Genomic DNA, 20,413 nt, shown 5'->3' with positions numbered 1-20,413 from the left:
AAAAACAAAAAAAAATTCCTAAGCTGTTTCAAAGCTACTTATCTTCACCTTAAGAAGGTGCTTCTTTTTCTCAACCAACTATGAAAAGACTGCTCCTTCACTTCAGCCATGTGAATTGCACAATGAGGGTACCTACTACTTGCCCCTTCTCAAATGCAACACATCCTTGGGTGGTGTCCCCATGTCACAGTGATATGAACTGGAGCTTTCAGGAGCTTTGCTGAGTTATAAAACACAAAACCTGTCCAGGCATAAACCCGAATGCAAAATTAGTAGAAAATTGTGCATTGTTACAATGTCTTATGAGACAGATCTGATAAGAACTATACCTACCCTTTTGTCTACAGTGATTGTAATGCCACTTGGCATTTGCAGTGATAACTGAGATGCATACCTAATCTACATGTCAGGTAATTCTTAAAATCTGAAAGCAATAGGCATGGAGTTCCAGTAGTTCTGCTGATTTATCTGTTGAAGAAGCTGTTTTCTCAACAAAAAAACAATGAAAATGTCACTTGAAAGAGTGTGAGCATTTGTCTGGATTTGCAGCAAAGAAATGTTGAAATTGCAAGAATTACGAATTAATTGCATGCTGAAATGAGCAGTGCATCTATTTTTAAGGGTCCTAATCTCTTAAATTTGAAGTGAGGTTTTTTGTTTGTTTGTTTGTTTGTTTTTTACAGTGATGTAATAGGAAAGTTAAAAGTGCATATTAACAAAAATCAGCTAAGAAGAGGCAAGAATAAAATTAGTAATGGTGACCCAAATGCTTGAAGAGCTATAACATTGAGATCTATTAGGATTTCTTGAAAGTTCATGGTGACAGCTTCCTTGCAACTATTTTTTATTACTTCCAGTTTATGATTATCTGCAGTGTTAATCAGGTTGATCTGTTAATCATTTATGTTCAATTTACTGAACTGCATCTTTTTGAGCTCTTGTACGTGATATAAACTACACCTTTCTTCCCCAATAGAAGAGACAGCACAGCCAGAGAGTGCTCAGTTAGAAATAACAGTAAAACCACATTCACAGAAAACAAGAACCAAAACAAAAAGCTTATTGGGCTCAATGAGCTCCTTGAAGGGACACAGTGAAAGAACAACCCTCCTCTCCAATCAAATAATGGAAAATAACAGGTTGAAAAAAAAGATAAATGATCAGATAATCAGGCAGTATAAATCTCTGCAACTCTACTGCCTTCAGCAGTGTCTGCTCATTCCCATTAATTGAGCAGAGGCCTAGAAATTTTACTTTGTTGGGCACTAATAATTGCCAGTGTAATTAATAATAATAAATTTATTTGTTGCCATTGATCATCATATGTATTTTTTTTTTCTTCTTCATGTTTTTGATCACCTTGCTCTAATCCAGGAAATAACTGTAGTAAGCTTTTAAATGCAAGTTTTAAGAATTTGGGAAAAATAATTAAATTAGATACAATAAGATTGTGAAGTACTGTTTAGAAAGAAGCTAAATCAGGCACACATAGGTTCTAAACAGTAAATGCTAATACTTTTGTGTATATTTCTAACGGGTAATTGCTTGATGACTCTTCAACTAGGGCCCTTAGAAAAGACATATTTCCTCCAAAAAAAAAAAAGGACATTATGTCTATTCTAACATCATTTCAAGGCATGCTCAGCTGTACAGCCAATGACAACCTTACGGAGATACACCTTATTAGCTTTGATAGAATGCTAATAAGTCTCCAGCCTGAAGGGCACTCCCTAGGGAGGTCTGGCTCCTTACCTTTGACATGGGGAATGAAGTGGTGTCGGAAGGGGGAGTTAGGGCGGGAGTCATGGTGAGTGGAGCCGAGACTGCTAGTGCGCAGGGATGACAACTGCTGCACACCAGTAGAGAGCAGCTCTGCGGCAGCAGGGAATCGGGGGGCAGAACAAAATGAAAACAAAGAAAAACAATAAGAGAAAGGCAGGGAAGGAGGAGGCTTCAAAGGAAGAAACAAAAAAAAGGCATTGAGCAATTAGGATTCTGAAAAGAAGGAAGGAGAAAACAAACGAAAAAAAGGTTAAAGACATCCCGGAGGGTTTATAAATGTTAGATAAAATTACAGGAAGTATTAGAAGAGAGGCTCAGATTTGAACTGCATTGTTAATTTAGAGTAACATTTATTGGCTTAACAAGCTTCTGATCTATGCCTTCTTACCAAAAAAGTAGCCTGCTACCAGCATGCAAACATCACAAATACTGACGCTCAATTAGTTAAGAAAGCAGCTGTTTTGAAAAGCGCCTGACCAAATAATGTCAGTCAAGGGGCATGCAAGCCGTTTGCTGTTGCTCTAAGACATTCCACAAATGCTGCCAACACCAGCTAGTGCTCTGCGGGAGGAAAAGGCTGCAAACTTTTTCAAAACTTGTAGCACTCAAATTTTTCAAGAACCTTATGCTGACTACGTCAACACGGTGGTTCACTTCTCTCTCAAGGGCTAGCTGGGAGCCAAAGAGAAGTGATCTCGGGACGCTGGGTTTATTCAGAGAGAAAATATTCTTGTAAATAACGTGATGATAAGAGGTGCCATTAGGAGAAAAATGGTAAATACACGTGCTATTATTCAATGTGAATAATTACTGTAGGAAAATTATCACACATCATTAATAATTACCCCAAAGCAGGGTAGCAAAGACCAACATGATAAATTCTAGAAAATTACAGCTGTGTCATATGAGAAACAGAAACAGGTGAGTCAAAGATCACATCATCTAAACAGAGATAAGCTTGAACAAACATTTTCTTGGAAAATCCCCCAGGCTGCAAACTTTTGAAGATTTTATATTTGTATTGAAACTCTGGCTTGAGCCCATCCACCCATCACAAGAGTTACACAAACAGAAACTCCTTCTGGGGAAGGTCCTTGACTGAACACAGACAGTAAAACTCAATCACAGTAAAGTCTGGAACAGGGCCTGGATTTGTTCATATCCCTGAAATAACTGACACAAATGGAAAAATCCCCTCAGAATTCACAGACTGAAGAGACAGAAGTTTGCAGCTTTTTCATGCTTTTAAGTCTCTTTTGGTTTCGGTTGTAATGTCATCTTAAAATACTTAAAATGTTGTCAGCACTAAGTATCAGACACAACTTGCTTCTGTCCCACCTCCCTTGGGTTCTTTAAATAAGGCATTCACTGACAGACACAATTAGCTGCTTTCAGCCCACCCCCACTAGGATGGCTACAGCATCCAAGTTCCACAGTGGTGGCTCTATTATAAATCTGTAATTTTAAAAATGCAGTTCCCATTATATATGGGCTTCTGGCATCCCAAGTGTTCAGCTGTAATCACCAAGGAAGATGGAACTGTGTGATTTGTATCACTGAATTTAAAAACAGGTCACAAAGATTTCATTCATTACCAAAACCAAAAAAATCAGTCTTGAAAAGTCTTCAATGAATAGCATTTAGAGATACACTTTTATGCAACTTATATGAAATTTTATGCAATTTATAGATGAGCTTCATTTTCCTCTCTTGCTTTTATATACACAACCAGTGATTTTAAATGCCCTGGGAACCTGAATGACCTGTACATTTTCTATACTGCACACAGAACTTATATTTCACTGCTAAACCAGTAAATTAAGTTTGTGGTTTTTAAGTGTTCCCAGGAAATTGCCTATGGTTTTGATTAAGAAATCTACTTTGTGGGCCACAAGTCTATGTTTTAGAAAAAGAGTAGCAATTTGGAATATCTGGGGGTTTTGCTGCTGAATCTGACATTCCATGGCTGCACCAAGCTTCAAATAAATTGTTTGGGCTTTTTTTTAGGAGGGAGGAATCCTGCATTACTGAATTCTGCATAGTCAAGCCATAACTTATTTCCAATAAGTGATACTTTTCCCAATTCCAAAATGAAGTTGGTGATTCCAACCCAAACCATGCTATGAATCTATGATTCACTGCAGCAAATATTTCCTTGCTTTCAGAAGCACACAGATCAGAAACAAACCCAGAAGATCCATATTTATGATGTAAGAAACACTGATCTGCCAAGTGCAAAAGACTGCATTGATTAAAAACAAAAAAAAACAGGTAGAAAAGGAGATCCTAAAATATGCGACAATTTTTCAATCCTAAATTTTCACTGCTAAGAGAAAGCGCTTCGCTGTGTCACTAAGTGACATAATAAAGGAACAACAGTTTCACATGTATTTCTACTGCAGTGGCACTTACCAGGTCTGTGGAAATGCTGCGGTGAGCGGGACATGGTGGGTGTGTAGCTATGACGACTGTACACTGGAGAATTAATGGAGCCCTGGCTAGTAGACCTGTGAATCATACGATCCCGAGCATCTTGATAACCCTGCAGAACAGAAGCATCCACTAATAAATGTAAATGCACATTACACATTTTTAGCAGCACTAAGCTTTCATGGATCTGAAGACATTAACAGAAGCTACTGAAACAACAATATCCCTTAAGCTTTCAACCTACTTCATCATTACTGTTCTCTAATTAACTGTTCCACAGCCTTGAATCCATTTTCATAGTCTGGGTCAGAGTTCAGGCTTGGAAGATACCAAGTCCATCTGTAATTTCTATTCAATTCTGTATAATGCTGGATTTGCCTGCACTCCCGTGACTCCATAAGAGGAACTGCATTCACAGCATGTCTGTACACCCAGAGTATGCAACATCCTGCACAAGACAGATGAGCTAGACTTGGGGACCAGCAGGAGTTCAACAGCAGCAGCACAGAGCTCTCTGTGGCTCCATTTACCATGTGCCTCATCTAGCTGCTTCAAAAGTTATTTATTATCAAAATCAATTCTCTTTTTATCTGAAAACATGACACTTTCTTGTATATAATTCAATTAACTTGATTTCCTATTTTAAAAACGGCCAACTTAAAAAAAAGCACACAAAACAATCTCAATACAAACAGAAAAACACTCCCTCCCGGAACCCCACAAAGCAAATCAAACCAGGGCAAAAGGGACAGGACTGATGTTAATGCATGAAGATTTACAAGACATTTGATAGTAACTTTTTAAACTCCTAGCAGCAGTACAACTTTCATGTTGCAAACAAGCAACATTTCCCAAACCCAAAATGATAACGCTTATGCAATGGCATCTATTGTATCCTGACAAACGACTTCCCAAACGTTTCAAGTTACTCTGACGTTCAAACTAACTCCTAGGGAAAAACCAAATGAAAACATACTTGATGTTTCTTCAAGACAGAACTGCAAATGTCTTAGTAGCAAACATGGCTTATTATTTAGATACTTAAAGCAGCATTTTAGTTCATGTAAATCATCCAGCTCCTGAGATCTGCATCTGTCTGTGCCATAAGAAGGATGGATGTACAGGAAGTGACCTCTGCTGGAGAAATTACTCTGCTTTACAGACAGCCAAGGGGAAGGAGTGGTAGCTTCATTTTTTGTATCATCTGTAAGTAAGAACTCCATGTTTTCTATTTAGAATTATTTTTTCTTAAATTTCAATATTCAAAAAACATGTCTATGGTAAATAGAGATGGATCAGCCTGGTAGCAGAATCAACACCTGCATTTGCTGAAGGGAACAATTCTAATCACAGTAAGATACTGCCTCTAAAGGTTGCACTAAACTTACTTCTGCAGAAGGGGTAGGTGATAAAGTCCTTGGAGACTGCAAAGACATAAAAACAAGGTTACTGAAACATCACTGCATGTTCTGAGCCAGAAAATGGCAATATAAACATTGCTACAGATACATGGATATACGTATGGCAAAGTAAAATGGCAATGTAGAAGTTACTAAGGCCATTGCAGCACTGGAACCTGCTTTTTCCACATTGCTAGGAACTGGCCCATAAATCATTGAAGCAATTATAGTTTCTGGGAGAATCTTTACAAGCGTGATTAATTCAGTGAAATATCATGCATCATCTCTCAGCCATCTTATCATTGTGGTAATTAAAACACAGCTGTAAAGATCAAAATCAGAAAGGGTTATGAATTTAATAACCATGCTTGTTATGAAAAGTTCTTTAAAATGGAAATAAAAAATAAATAATCTTAACTCAGAGCTTTGCATGGCATGAGAAATACAGAGTAACTTCCAGGATGAAGCGTGTTTTTCCTCCAAGACACATTCTCTGGCAAAAATGTGCTTGCCCCCAAGGCCCTACATTTCATACCCATGCAAAGGAGTACACAGTTGTCATCAACATTTCTTTGATATGATCTCCTTGAAATCTGTGTTTTTCCTTGTTTACATAAGGAGAACAGACAGGAATCACAAGTACATATATTGAAAGAACTCCACAAAGGCCAGTGGGCAGAAATACACACAATATTATGAAAAGTTTCTATTACAGACATAGGAAAACTGAGGCAAGAAATACCCTTGGAAATGAAGCATAAGATCATACTTACGCTGATGGTATAAACAAGAATAAAGACTATGTATAATTACCAGTTGTGTGCCCTTTAATCATAAGACAATTTGAAGCTAGAAGATCAGGATTTAATTATTTTATTTTTGCATTAAACTGCAACATTATTTAATTGCCATAATAAACTGGAGAAGAGATTATGCTTTTAAATAAGACCACAATTATTACAGAATTATACAGCTATTAAGATAATGTCTCAGAAGCAAAACTGCTGATTCTGCTCTAGCTGTTAGAACAACCTATAACAGCAGTATTTTAAAACATGCAGAATTTCTGCTAATAAATATCCATTTTGCATTAACAGATCATTAACTCTCATGGAGCTGTCAGTGCAAAAGTATCCAAACAACGGAGTGACTTTTTTTGAGTACTGAATTTCTCCTTTTAATCAAGTTTCCATAAAGCTTTTTAAAGACTCTTTTTATTACTTTCTATCAAAGCCTAGAATGTCTTTTATGCTGGTTTTTTTCCTAATCCTTAGAACAGCACAAGTTCCACACAGCACACCACCATTTCATTATAGGTCTAACAGCAGTGGCTATAAAATCTTTGCTTCACATGAAATATATTCTCCACATTTTCCTACTATTCATTTGCCACTGTAAATAAACAAATGTCCATAATATGGTGTGGTTGCCTAGATGCTAAGGTAATTACTACTGTAAAAGGTACTCAAAGGAATCCAAGACTAGGAAGGCATCCCAGAAAGTAATGAGTTGAATCCATTACCAACCTTTCATGTATTATTACTCCATCACTATCTCACATTATCTTGCTGCTTTTTGGGAAAAGGAATCATGCTCTGCAACCAACTCATAATGCACAGATGAACTGCTGTATCTTAAACTCTGAGTCTGTCAAGGACTCCTTGGTTGTTCTTTTAAAATCTGGTCTATCACAGAAGTCTTTACACCAGTCAGTCAGAAACACACTGTGCAGCTGACTGAGAAGAAACAGCTCAGCTCCAGAACAGTAAGCTAGTGGAAATAAAAAAAGTCTGGCCAGAGAGCTTGTTCTGACCAAATTTACAGTACATCTTCTGATCACTGCAGCAGGTTCAATGTTCTATCACTTTGAGATCTAAGGGGCTGCTCCAATACTTGAAGTCATACTGATAATTTTGTGCTCTGGGATATTTCTGAAAATATTTGCAGGTGTAATTTTATTACACAAGTTTCAGCACTTCACAATGACCTGATTTTAACTGTCTTTTTATCCAACGACCAGGAAAGATGCCTGCTCTGCTCTGAAGCATGTATCGCCTTACCAAAAAATACTTTTCTCAATTTACAACAGCTTGTTTACTGAAAGCTCTTACAGACATTCAATGCTTTCGACTGACAGAATGCTAGAAACAAGGGTTTGCAGGTAAAAAGCTGTTTTGCTCAATATTAATGCAGCAAAAGCCAGAGCTGAGAAGACTTGATTTCAGCTCCAGTCATGTCGCCGCCGGCAGGGCAGATGTCACAGGCCTTGAAGAACCGGAGTAACTGACGGATTCTGGAAACGTTACCTTATGGGCCAGCCTTGGTAGACGAGAATTTATATCCAGATCTCATTTCATATCCCTTCACCGCTTTTACGCTGGAAGCTGCCAGGGCCCCTTCCTGAGCTCCCTGTCCCCGCCGGCGGCTCCGTGACCCTCGCGCGGTGCCCGCCAGGTGGCGCCACGAGGCAGCACTTGTCAGGAACACGGGGCCGGGATGCAACGGAACAGGAGGGGTTCTGGGGGGATCCTCCAAGCCATTCCCTTCCATTGCAAGAAAGAAGAAAGTCTCACGCTGCCTTCTGTCACTTTCTATGGCTAAAGGACACAATTTTCTCGTAGCTCGTTCCCTGCAATTGAGGTTTGCCTCCACTGCTGGATTAATTTTGGAGGCTCTTGCACAACTCCCCCGCACACCCGGAAATCTTTCTTAGCTCAGTTTGGCAACTTCTTTTTCTTTTTAAATCACGGTGATGGATACTGCTAGGGTAAGAGCTTAAGCTAAGGCTCTCCTTGTATTTAATACCACCGCATACACAAACCTTGCAAAAACAATGCAGGTAAAACCGCTCAAAGTCTGCAAATCCCTGCCTTCACCTCCTTTGCTTTTTTAAAGATCATGGTGACTGATGTATCATTTATCACGACTGGTGTCACTCGATTACCACAACACAAACACAAAGGAAGAGATCAGATCACTCCACCCTGGTGGCTTTGGTTCTCATTAGGGCAAGGGAAGGGAGGAGAAACAGGTACAAAGAGGTGAGGTAACTTGCCCAAGGTGACAGAAGTCAGCAGTTGCATTGGATGGAAAGCCCACATCCTCTGAAAAGAAGGTGAGAGCTCTTTTGTCTCCAGAACAAATTTCTGTAGTCACTAGAAATTAATTGTTTTGATGCTGATGAAAATACAGGGTAAGAAAAACCCAAAGGCTTTTGCTTATTCCCAGAACAAGCATAATAGCAGCTTCCACTAGACTGCTTTATCAGCATCCAACATACTGCCTTGTGAGCAAGAAGATTCCTTTTAAGGATTAACAAATAGTTCAGCTTCTCGGGGTGAGATTAGTTCCTCCTCTGTGACTAACAACAGACATGTGTTTATAGAGGGTTTTATGGAATGGGTCAGGCCCGTTGGAACTGGTCAGAGGTCACCAATGCATCCCACGGTGGTTTTGAACCAGATGTCAGCTGGATTCACTAGCCACATAAAATTGAGGGGGGAAATTCTATAATATTCTGACCTGCTAATCTCTTGTTTTATTCCTGAGCTGAACAGTGTCCTGAATTTCCAACTGAAGCTATAATTTAAAAGACTAACTATAAAACATCAGAGGAGTAAAACCAGAGGCTGCTCTGATCTCTTGGTGGGCAGAACAGTTTGCTAAGAAAGCAGATTATCATTCACTGTTCTGGGCATCTTTACACCATTGGTGTCTGAATGATTTATTGTACTTCCTTTTTCCTTAGCTCATCTTCATACACAATTCAATTACAGCCAGTAAATTCACTGACATTGCAAGGAAGTAAATCCATTTTCATAACCACTGAAGTTTTCATCCAGGAAGTTTGATTTATAGTCAGATGGTATTACAAGACAAAACCTGCACTGGAAGCATGCAAATAGTAATTGCAACTATGGAAGTTCTCCTGAGAGGAACCCTACAACCCAAAAGAGATTTTTAAATACAAATTTAAGAGAATAAATTTATAGCTTCCTTTTTCTGTCATTGTAGGGTATGAGAATCTGTACTAAATGTCAGCAGTTTAAAATGTAGGGCAGCTATTTCCATAACATAACTAACCTGCTTTCCCAGATGGAAGAGCCCTTCATCCTTACTTAGTTCAGATTTTATCCAGTATGCCTGGCAAAGTGCTCTGGAAATGTACTTCCCTTCAATACATGTGAGAGAAACCATCATGCTGCTCTTAATCCTTTTACTGCCCCAGAACATCATGGTATTCCTCATAATCTGTGGTAAATATCAGTGCTTTCCAGCACACCACTGGCTTGGCTTTTGCCTCACATTCTGGGCTTTCTGGGCTGTACCCATACCTAGGACATCCATGTGAGTTATGGGAATGCTCGTGCAGGCAAGCTTCAGACCTCTTTCCTGCCATTCTTCTGCCAGTGGCTGGTGTTAATGTAGATGTTTTATTGTGTGTTTAATCGTGTAGTTTTGCACATGAAGCATCATCACGATTGTTCATATTAAACCCAGACCAAACAGACAAAAAGCATTCTGAACAGCAGCAGCAATGCTAAGGAGTGTCATTAGAAACTGTTTCAAAAGAGGATAGAAGCGAAGCAGGCTTTGAATAAAGCGTACAGCAGAATGAGTTGCTTGTCAGTTCATTACCTCTCCAAGACTCTGTCTCTCCTGTCTGTCCTCGTAGGTAGAAGTGTAGAATGGCTCATAAGTTATTAGGTCTGGACGTTCAATGTCATAAATGGCCTTGACTTTGGGAATGGCTGCTAAATCCTTGTAATCAAGGATTTCATTGTCTACTTTTGCCTGAAGGTCAAAGACAGAAGATAAATTAACTTACAAAAATGCACTGGTAATTTCTGTTTTACACAATTTATGATTTTTATGTATTTGTTGTTGCACTGTTGCTATGGAAAATCTGGCACTCTGCATGTGAAGTGATTCTTGTTCTTCTCCAGTAGGCCTCCTCTGCAAAAGCACACAGTGTTTTCTCAGTTTGGGAAAGAAAGAAGATGGCATACACGGATCTAATACAAAAGTTTCCTAGCTCCAGTGAGCTGGAAACTTCAGCTCTGCAAATGACTCATTTTGTGGCCTCAGGCAAGTATTTTCACCTTTCTGCTCTTGTTTTCCCATATGTAAAACATGATAACATCAACATAGTTTGCAGATTACAGAGATTACGAGAAAAAATACATGCAGAAGACTACAGACAGAAAGGCAACTTATAACTGTGCACACAAGAGGAATTACAACCTATTACAAGGAAATAAAAAGGAAAGCAGGACCATTTGTCAGAACTGGGTATTGAAACTCCCACCTGAAATTATTATATTGTACTCATCAGTTAATCTATGCCCAAGCTTCAGACTAAGGCACGTTTCACAACCAAAATATTTGACTTCTGAACCAGAAAGTGTTGTACCAGCCAGGCTGACCCTTCTCCCTGTGTCCTGAAAACACAGATAGCAGATCTCACATAACCCCTAAGTCAAATGACCTGTCTGCCTTCTGTCCCCCTTTCACATCATCAAGTGACTTCAAGAGATTTACTGTATCTTTCTAAGGGAAATGTGATCTGGAAAAGGCCTACCCTGCTCTCAAATTCTGCAGTTAGAAAAACACATCAGTGATGGCAAGAATTTTACCTATTTAACTACTAGAATAAAGGCATTAGCATCAGCATAAAAGTGATTTATTTCAGCATGGAGCATTTCATGTGCAAGCAAGGGCTCGGCAGCATATTTACCAGAAGGAATACTTACATAGATAGTGTGGCCTGGAGAGCCAGGTATACTGGAACCTGGTCTGGAATAAATGCTTTCTGATGATGTTCTTGTAGGCTGAAAAACAAAATGTAACTTTTTAGAGCAACATGAAGCCACTGACATTGGTTAATTTTGATTTCAAGTGAAAAAATCTGCATACATCTTGAAATTAACTGAATTTAGGAAAAAATCTCAACATAAATGCAAGCATTCTGGCAAATTTCACAATCTCGTGAGGGAGGTGGGCTTTTTTTTGGGGAGCAGAAGGAGTGCTGTGAGGAGGGAAGGGAGGTTTTCTCAACCATACAATGTAAAAGACTGGCACAATATTGAACAGAACCAACCACCACCTGGCAGAGACACTGCAAGGAGCCATACAAAATGCAATGCAGGACAGTCCTTCTGGTCATTTTATCAAAACGTTAGTTCACAAACAGCTACAAGTACCAGCAGTTCAGCAACAAAACTCTCGAGAGGCACGGCACACGTGTTATCAGTTTCCAGATGCTCAATCACTGAATTTCCATTTCAAATACAGAATTTAATTCAGCCCTTCTAAGCAGCAAGACCAGAAATCCTTGGCTTGGAGCTGATTCCCTACATCTGCAGAATAATCTAGATGCAACCTGAAAGTTGGAGTATTGGTTGAAATTTCATTATATCCCAGTACTGCAGAAGTCCTGATGTTTAAGGACAATGTCCTCCCAACTGAAATTCATGAGAACAGTCACACCCCTACAGAGCAAGTGCTGTTAGACATTTAGTGGATTTTCTAATATTTCATTGGGACTAAACAGACATTCATTCCCTGCAAGAAGTTTTGTGAGAGGTGAAAAAATAACTTATCACTGACGTGGGGATTTTGAAAACTGGATGAATTTGAAAAACATCTACTCAATCAAAAGTCACCCAGGCTACTGTGGCAATTACTCCAAAATTTGACATGAAGCAAACACATAAATACAGTCAATGATATCCCACTCACACAACTGAGAAACCATGAACAGCTTTTACTCCCTAATGTACTGCGAAGAACCAAAACCCATCTCAAAGCACCACATAAGCAAATGGCTCTGATGACACTAGTGCAGCAGGATACTTCAAAGTCACTGAAAAATAAATCTTGGTAAACAGTCCCTACCTCATCAGCTTATGACATTGAAGGAAGGAACACTGTAAAGCAACAAGGGTTGACAGCTTGGCTCACTGATTTTTCTTAGGAAACACCTGGAGTGAACACAAAAAGGCTACTGGACCTTTCTTATCTCTCAACATACATTTCCTGAAAAGATCCTTCAACAGACCTCAGAGTCTTTCTACCTTTTATTTCATAGCCAGGAAATCTATTGGAACCATCTGTATAAAAAATTATGAAGATTAGTTGTGGATCATACATCAGGCTTTCTCTGACTTCATTTGAGGAAATGAAATCACCACATTCAGGGAGGGCCAGAGGAATAAAAGACTTTGAACATGTTCCACCAAAAAACATGAAGATTCAGATCAAATAGAGAGGAGATGCAGCCATGGACTGACACAGTCACAAATCCTCTCCAGAGCATGCCTGAGAACACTTTCTCAGCTGGACCTTTCTGTGCTTCTCTCCTTTCCTTTCCTTTCTGTAGCTGAAAATTCCTACATCCCAAAAGGAAGCAGAAAATTCTCAGCTGCCCTTAAGCTCCTCCCATGATGCAATCAAATGAAGAAAAAACAACAACACTTATTTTAGAGAAACATTACAAGAATTAAGCTAGAAAATCTGGCTGTTGTTGAGAAACACTTTATTCCCCTTCCCTTCTAATGTTTTGCACCACTGAGTGGAGACACATGTAAGATGTTGCTGCAGTTGCTATGGAAAACAATTGTTTTCATTACAACATTGGGAACAGTATTAAGTACTTGAGGTACTGTTAGGAGTGTCTCTGTTACCTTTGGCTTTCAGCAGACATTAAGAGTTTTGTCTGCTCAGTTCTTCCTGTTGTAGGAAAACAAGTGTTAGAAGCAGTTACAGCTTCTTCCCACCCAGCATTCCTTCTGGGTTGATCTTCTCTCTTCTATAATAATTTCAGAAAACAAGAAATTCTCAGCCCTCAGTCAATCTCCTTAGATTTATTTCTTAGTGTCACTGCTAAAAAACATTCCAGCAAAGGAAAAGCCATGTATTTATCACTCCAGTGAATTTGTTAAATAGAGTTAGGCCCTTGAAAACATAGCTTCAGCCAAATCCTGCTAACAAATTTCTTAGAAGCTCTTAAAGCCCAAAGTATAGAAGCAGTTGTCAAGTGGACTGGCAAGTTGTAGCACCTGTTCTCCATTTCCCCATGGTATTACTACTCCAGGTTCCTCATTACCATCCCATTAAACAGCCATGAGCCAGATATGACACTCTTTAAAATCCATCTAATTTCCTATAATTCTTCCTGAGTAGATCAATTTTACCTTTTATCTGTTGCAAAAATCCAAGTTCCTAGGGCAGGACACCATCCTGCCAGCCACTGCCTGAGCACACACTGTCAACTCTCAACCTTCCTGTCTCACTTTGCCCTGTTTCTTATTTTGAATTGCACAGGCTGTTTCCATCACAGATGGCTGTTTCCTACTCTGTTGCTTCCCATATGGTCTGGAATCCTTCACAGCTTTGCAGTTGCCTCTAAAGACAATTGCATTGCACTTAGAAAATTTTGTGCTATTTTCCTTAACAAACATACACTAAAGACTTCTTACAGTAAGGTGTTCCTCTGGCATACTTCTAGTTCTCCTAAGAGGCCTATAATAGCTCCTGACTGAAAATCTGTGACCGGTTGTGGCTTTTATAAGACTGTATATTGCATCTTAATTAGCAGTTGAGAAACCCTGACTCTGTATACCACAGTTCTGACTCTATCTCTTAAACAGGTGGCAAGAGACACATTGGAGGTGAAGTTCCCTATTGATGTAGCTGCAACTGAATGTAAATTCTACCCTAGAGATCAGAGTACGGGTGTAACAGGAACAGCAGCTATCCCTGATTTAACCTCTAACCTTCAATGGAGATACCACATGAGCATCTCATGAACATTTTATTGGAAGAAGACAAGAAATTAGAGGAAACATCCTTTAATATAAATGCATTAATTTACACTCCCAGCAACAAAACAAGTTAAGCTGCCTTACTTCTATGAATAGATTTGGAAAACTACATGATTGCTCTTGAAGGATTCCTATAGAGTTTTTCATAATGCCACCTTTGTGCAGAGAAACTTAAAGAAAATTTCAACAAAGAACTACAACTGTTTTCTGTTTGTTTGTTTTCCTTGTGCTGCATGGTCTTTCTCCACATTTTCTGAAAGTAGAAGATTCGTATCTTTTTTTCTTTCCTCTTACACCCAAATGGATGTCACACTAGTAAAGACACCAATATGGGATATCTGTACCAGATACAGGAAGTCTATGAAGCTTATGAAAAAAAAAAAAAAAAAAAAAAAAAAAAAGAAATTCAGTCAATAGAATTTCATGCATGTCATTAAAGGAGCCAAAGGAAAGAACCAGATCACAAAGCATCTAAGGCATCTGCAAGACTTTCCGGTATTTCCCACTTTATCACAGATTTTTTATTTTTATGTTTTTGTTCTTCACTCCATGCATTTGTCTTCAATGCACAAGTTCTTTACCAGTTTCATTTGCAGATTGGCAGAGGTAACACCAACTGTCATGCTCATCCTATTAGGTTCAATGTGAATTTCAATGCTCAATTAATGTATCACCCATGCATATGCCTCAAATGGCTTCATTTATTCTAATACTAGATTGCAAAGCCTAAGATACTCATCTGCTTTTACGTCAGCTTGTCATGTCATCATGCATGGACATCATCTAAATAAATAACCTTTTAGGAAAAAAAAAAATCTAGGCTAGAGCCATTCACATCATCCAGATGCTACTACAATGGGGTGGCTCCGGTTTTCTCAGCTACAGATGTTCAGAGTCATGCTCTAAAAAAATTTACAAGTGCAGGCAACCAGACCAAAACTGATCCCAAGAACATCTGGCCAAATGGATGCACTGTTGTTTAACAAAGGCATCGCCAGGGTTGGTTACAGTACCTGCCTTAGTTTTTTGATAGAGTTCATTATGCAGGGCGGTGTTAACAGCTGCAGAAGAATTAATATGTTTTCACTTAGTAACATTTAACATTACAGCTCAAGCAAATTCTCTAAACCTCAGAAGCTACTTTAAGTGAAGCATGTTTCTAAATACACTAATGGAAGATTAGGATATAATTTACTCTGCTAGGCAGACACAACTTTGCAGTAGCGAGAAATTTGGCCTTCTTAGTACAATACTTGCTGCTCTTACTAACTCAACTACACGGTTTTATAGTTATTTAGGACTCAGTACCAAGGTTCATTAAACACAGACTACCTATGGATTTCAGGAAATTTCAGAAGCTGTGTACAAGGCGAATAAAGCACCTCAGTGTTATAGCACTCATTGTACCTGTTTACTATTTCAACAGTACCCTTCTCCTTTTAAGAGTGTTTCCTTCAAAAGCATGCATTCATTAATTCTTAGCCTAAAAAAAATCTATACTGTGTATGCATCAAGACAAAACTAGTGAGCAGGTTTAATTCAAACTCACACAGACACACATTTTGATAGGTTAAAAATATTTTTTCTTTCCTTTCTAGACACAAAGGCCAGAAAGGAGAATTGATTTTCAGCACATAATCATTGAAGGCACATTGCTACCAAACTCTTTTACAAGACTGCTAATGCAAATGTAGCCATCACCAAGAGTAAGTTAAGTGTAAAGCAGAAGAGAAAAAATTAAAGTGGGAAGAACAGAACATGCTGAATTCAACAGCAAACTTCTCAGAGAATTCACAGGATTTCACCCTATGATTTTCAACCAACAATTCTCATGTCGTTTCAAGCCTTTGGTCCATCTTTGCAGCCACAGAAATAAGAGTATCTTTACATCTACTCTGCAGAACACTTGAAGCCAAATCTGCCTTAAATTACACTTGGTATAATCAGCATGTAAATCTAAAAAGAACTTCATACTGACCAAATTTACACAAGAGGATATTCATCTGACCCTAAGCTATTTGTATCCTACACAGTCTACAAAGCAAGAAAGAGAACATGCCTTAATTTTGACATGGGCTGCTCCTATTTTGCCTTATTTTTCTACTACATTGGAGACTATTTATTTCTTTAATCCAGAGCTCCTGGATTTCAACACTGAATACTCAGATTCCTGCATGCTAACCTAAATGCAAAAAAAAACCCAACAACACTCTACTGGCCTAAAAGATAACTGAAATTGTTCCAGTTTGCTGTTCTAAGACTCCAACATTCAATTCCATAAAACCTAGGACAACAGAGATACTGTCTGGCCTAGGAGCACTGATAACACATCTTCATAGATGTATTTTCTAGATACACATTTCTGCAGCTAACAAAGCCGTGTTTAAGTGGTTAAGGCACTGCAACATTGTTAGTTAACTGACTGAAGTGCTGTGCAGGACAAAGGGCACAGGGCTTGCATTAACTCGCAGTGAATCATAGCCCTGGATTGAACCAGCTAACACTATCCTGCAGATGGCATCTAACACAAATATCCTGCCCCCGTTGGTGAGATGACTGTGTCTATTTTGCAATTAGAAATGTGAAGGCAGCATGAGCAGACACAATGGAAATACAGTGGAACAGACACCATTAGCCTGCCTGCCCACCACTAGCCTGTTCTAAGTCCATACCAGTACATTCCTAGTTTGTCAGCAGGTGGAAGCTACCTCAGGTGTGCCTGCAAGCAGTACAGCCACATGTGCCCTGGATTAGAGAGAAACAGATCCTCTTGGGCAGCACATAGAACATGTCCAAACTTGGAATTTTGTACATATTTTCTCTAAAGTATTAATATATAGTTGGCTAAAACATATAAAAAAAGGAACTGATTTAACTGATGGCATTTTTTTTCCTGAAAAGCATGAACTATTGTTATGAAAATCTATTTATTTCTAACCATCACTTGAAGTCAGATGCTTTTCACCATTTTATTTGCTTCATATTTGCACTCTAATTTTTTTGTTGTAGAAGAAAAACTTTCTGTTACACCAGTAGAACAATACTACAGCCCCCCAAAACTCACCTGAATATTAAAAAAAAAAAAAAGTTAATTTCAAGCATTTCATTTAATAAAATAAAAAATGTGAGAATTAACAAACAACACTGCACCACATGATGCAAAATACAGCGTAAGTGCCCATGGTGGGAAGTGATAGCAGGGAAGCTGTGTGGCAGAAATAGTAGCAAGCACAGCAAATGACAATAATGAAGAATCTTCTCAGTAAAGAAGACCATTATCAACACCATGAAAATGCAACAGCAAACCTCTGCAGAGCGTGGCCTGCGCAGAACCAGACTCTTTGGATAAAAGAACTCAGATGAGGAATGCTGTCATGAAACACAAAAGGGAAAAATGAGTGAAAAGGAAAGCAGTTTCCCCAGCTCAGTGGTTAAGATCTTTTTTTAACCAAGTTGCTAATATCTACTTGCTACATAATAATGGGTGTATTATAATATCTATGTTACTTACTGGTCCCTGCAGAATCATGAGCAGCCAGACAGTTATTATAAAAACCCCTAAGCAATGTATAATTTTGTAACACACATAAGGCTGCTTTATCTGCTGCTTGTTTTGGCTTTGTAATCCTCTGCAGAAATCCAGCGGGGGGAAGATCTAAAGCAACCATTGTTTTCCTGAACTCCTCAGATCTTGACCAGCTAGAATGCTGAGTAGTTTATATCACAATTCAGTCACTAAGAGAAAACAGCTAAAACTACTTTAATGATAAAGGGCTTTTTGTTTTGTTTTCCTTTACAAGGAAATGAAACCCAGCAGAGCATATAGGCCATGTCACTGGCTTTTTGCAGAACCACCAGAAAGTCTAGGCCAGACCTTGAAAGTGGCTGTATCATGTTTGTCAGTTCACACACCAGATTCCGATTATCACATCAGATCTAAATGTATGTCCTAAGAAAATGAAACTCAGCCAAACCACAGTTTATAATTTAGTTGTGATGTTCAAATAGCCCCTAGTTCCCCCCGTTTCACTTGTTTCTGTACCTACCTGTTTGCTTCTGCCTTCATTTGCATCAGCAATATGAAACGTGTACCAAAATCAAAGTGCACTTATCAAGTGATTTTAAAATAAGGTGTCTAACTTTGCACTGGAGTAGACAGAAACTACCTATGATGTACAGTTGAGCTGTAAAGTTTTGCAGGTGGGTGAATTAATTTACTTCACTCACTTCAAGTAAAGTTAGCTGAGAGGGAAGAAGACTGACATACTTGAATGTTTGACAGAAAAAGGAAAATATCTGAAGAGGACCTTGGCAATTTCCATGGGGAATGGCAAGAAGCCAACTGATTGATAAGGGCAGCCATAGAAGGTCCATGAGAGATCCGATGTAGTCAGGAGTGCTTTGGTGAGACTCTTGGGTCCAAGTGAAAGGGAGGTATTGTGCCCCAACCGTTCATGACAAAGCACAAGAATTCTAACACTCAAGCAGGGTCAAAACAGTCTTACACTCAAATTGTTTGTTGAGGAAGAAAATCCAGTCTGGCATAATTTTCCATTTTCTTATGGACAGTCAGGACAGAACAGTGTGCAAATGGTGGATGGTACTATAGTGACATTTGGCTGTGCTAGGTCCCATGCTCATCTATAGCGGACTGTACTTCTATACTACCAGTACAGCCCACACCAACATGAACTCTGATCAACAAAAATTTCCTACAATCCTAGGAAATTCTCTGCAGGGGATAATTTACAGACCAGTGCATATAAATAAATTCTAAAAGACATGTTTTTTTGTGAATGAGCCACACAACCCACAGGATATCCTACATACTGTCATGCCAGTATCTCTTAGTTTCTTTGTCTTACAGACATTTTATTCATATATTGTCTCTAACTTTCACGCTAACAAAAAATAACAAAGTTCAAAGGACCAACTGAGACATCAAAAAGCGTAAATTGTGCAGAATATTATTTAGTGAATTTGGGCTTAGAGTTGCCTGGTGCATGCAAAAAGCCAGGCTCCAGCATTTATCAGCACGGCATTATTACCATGAAGGATCTGATCTAGAAATTTTGTCTGGATATGCTGAGGTGTCTTCAAAGGTAACTGCAGCTCTTCTTGGCATTCAAATTAGGATCACTTTAGGCTGAAGCTTATTTGGATGGCAAAGGCAAGAGAGTCTATATTGTCTAAATGCTGTAAATAACCACACAAAATAGGGGATAACTATAGAGCACTGATATAGATGTGAAAAAAATACTAAAATATATTGTAGCATTTGCCCTGTAAATGACACTATCTTTAAGGCAGTGCACTGAGATAGGTAGTGAAACTGGTGAGCCTAAAAATCAGAGCAATACCTCTGAAGTGCCTCCACTGTTTATTCTGCCAGAGTGGTGACAGCTATGCAGAAAAAAACATGGAAAAAAGTCACTCTTTTAAAAACAACATTGAGTTACTGTGTCTGCAAAATATCTGGTGTGTCATTGCCATGAATTCAACTTACCCGTAGCTTATCTTCAGTCTTAGTGGATTGCTTACAGTCGGGATGCCAGACAGTGGAACCTGAGGGAGAAATAAAACCACCATCTTTATTCAGAGTAAAGCAGATGACTTCCAGTCAAGACAAATCAGTTTTTAAAGAGAATCACTTCACTGCATCAGATGGTGTATCTGCATGAACTATGCAAGTGATTCACATTCATTTCTAGCTCATAAAAATACAAGTGAAACAAAAAAAATATATTCAAACCCTTGGCCCACCTACCACAGCCTTTTCCTGAAGCTGTCAAAGCACTTTGCACACATTCTTAATTAAAACTCAAACAGCCTCCGCCAGCAAGGCAGTCAGCAAGCACCAGCTGGAGGAACTGAAAGACAGAGGGTTCCTCTGAGCAGGACGGAGGGTAAGAGGAAAAGAAAGGGGCCATCATCATCTGCTCTGTTCCCCCTTTATGCACTGCACCAAAAGTGAAA

General features: G+C 38.9%; 1 protein-coding gene across 12 annotated transcripts in view; it reads right to left on the bottom strand.

Moving 5' to 3' along the window:
* The window catches only part of ABLIM1 (actin binding LIM protein 1), a 209,437-nt gene that overhangs the window by 28,426 nt on the left and 160,598 nt on the right, over positions 1–20,413 (bottom strand). For 6 of the 12 annotated variants that reach the window (XM_051618228.1, XM_051618216.1, XM_051618218.1 and 3 more), the window contains 6 exons: positions 19,944–20,002; positions 17,744–17,806; positions 11,366–11,443; positions 10,251–10,406; positions 5,601–5,636; positions 4,195–4,324 (listed from right to left, as the gene is read on the bottom strand). In XM_051618228.1, the coding sequence (XP_051474188.1) occupies positions 4,195–4,324; positions 5,601–5,636; positions 10,251–10,406; positions 11,366–11,443; positions 17,744–17,806; positions 19,944–20,002 (522 nt within the window). Of the gene's footprint in view, positions 1–1,752; positions 1,873–4,194; positions 4,325–5,600; positions 5,637–10,250; positions 10,407–11,365; positions 11,444–17,743; positions 17,807–19,943; positions 20,003–20,413 lie in introns of all 12 variants that reach the window. The other 6 variants (XM_051618225.1, XM_051618224.1, XM_051618222.1 and 3 more) reach the window with 2 other exon arrangements.

This window comes from Apus apus, chromosome 4 (assembly GCF_020740795.1).
Source record: "Apus apus isolate bApuApu2 chromosome 4, bApuApu2.pri.cur, whole genome shotgun sequence".
NCBI lineage: Eukaryota > Metazoa > Chordata > Aves > Apodiformes > Apodidae > Apus > Apus apus.
This window is presented reverse-complemented; position numbering and strand designations above follow the sequence as displayed.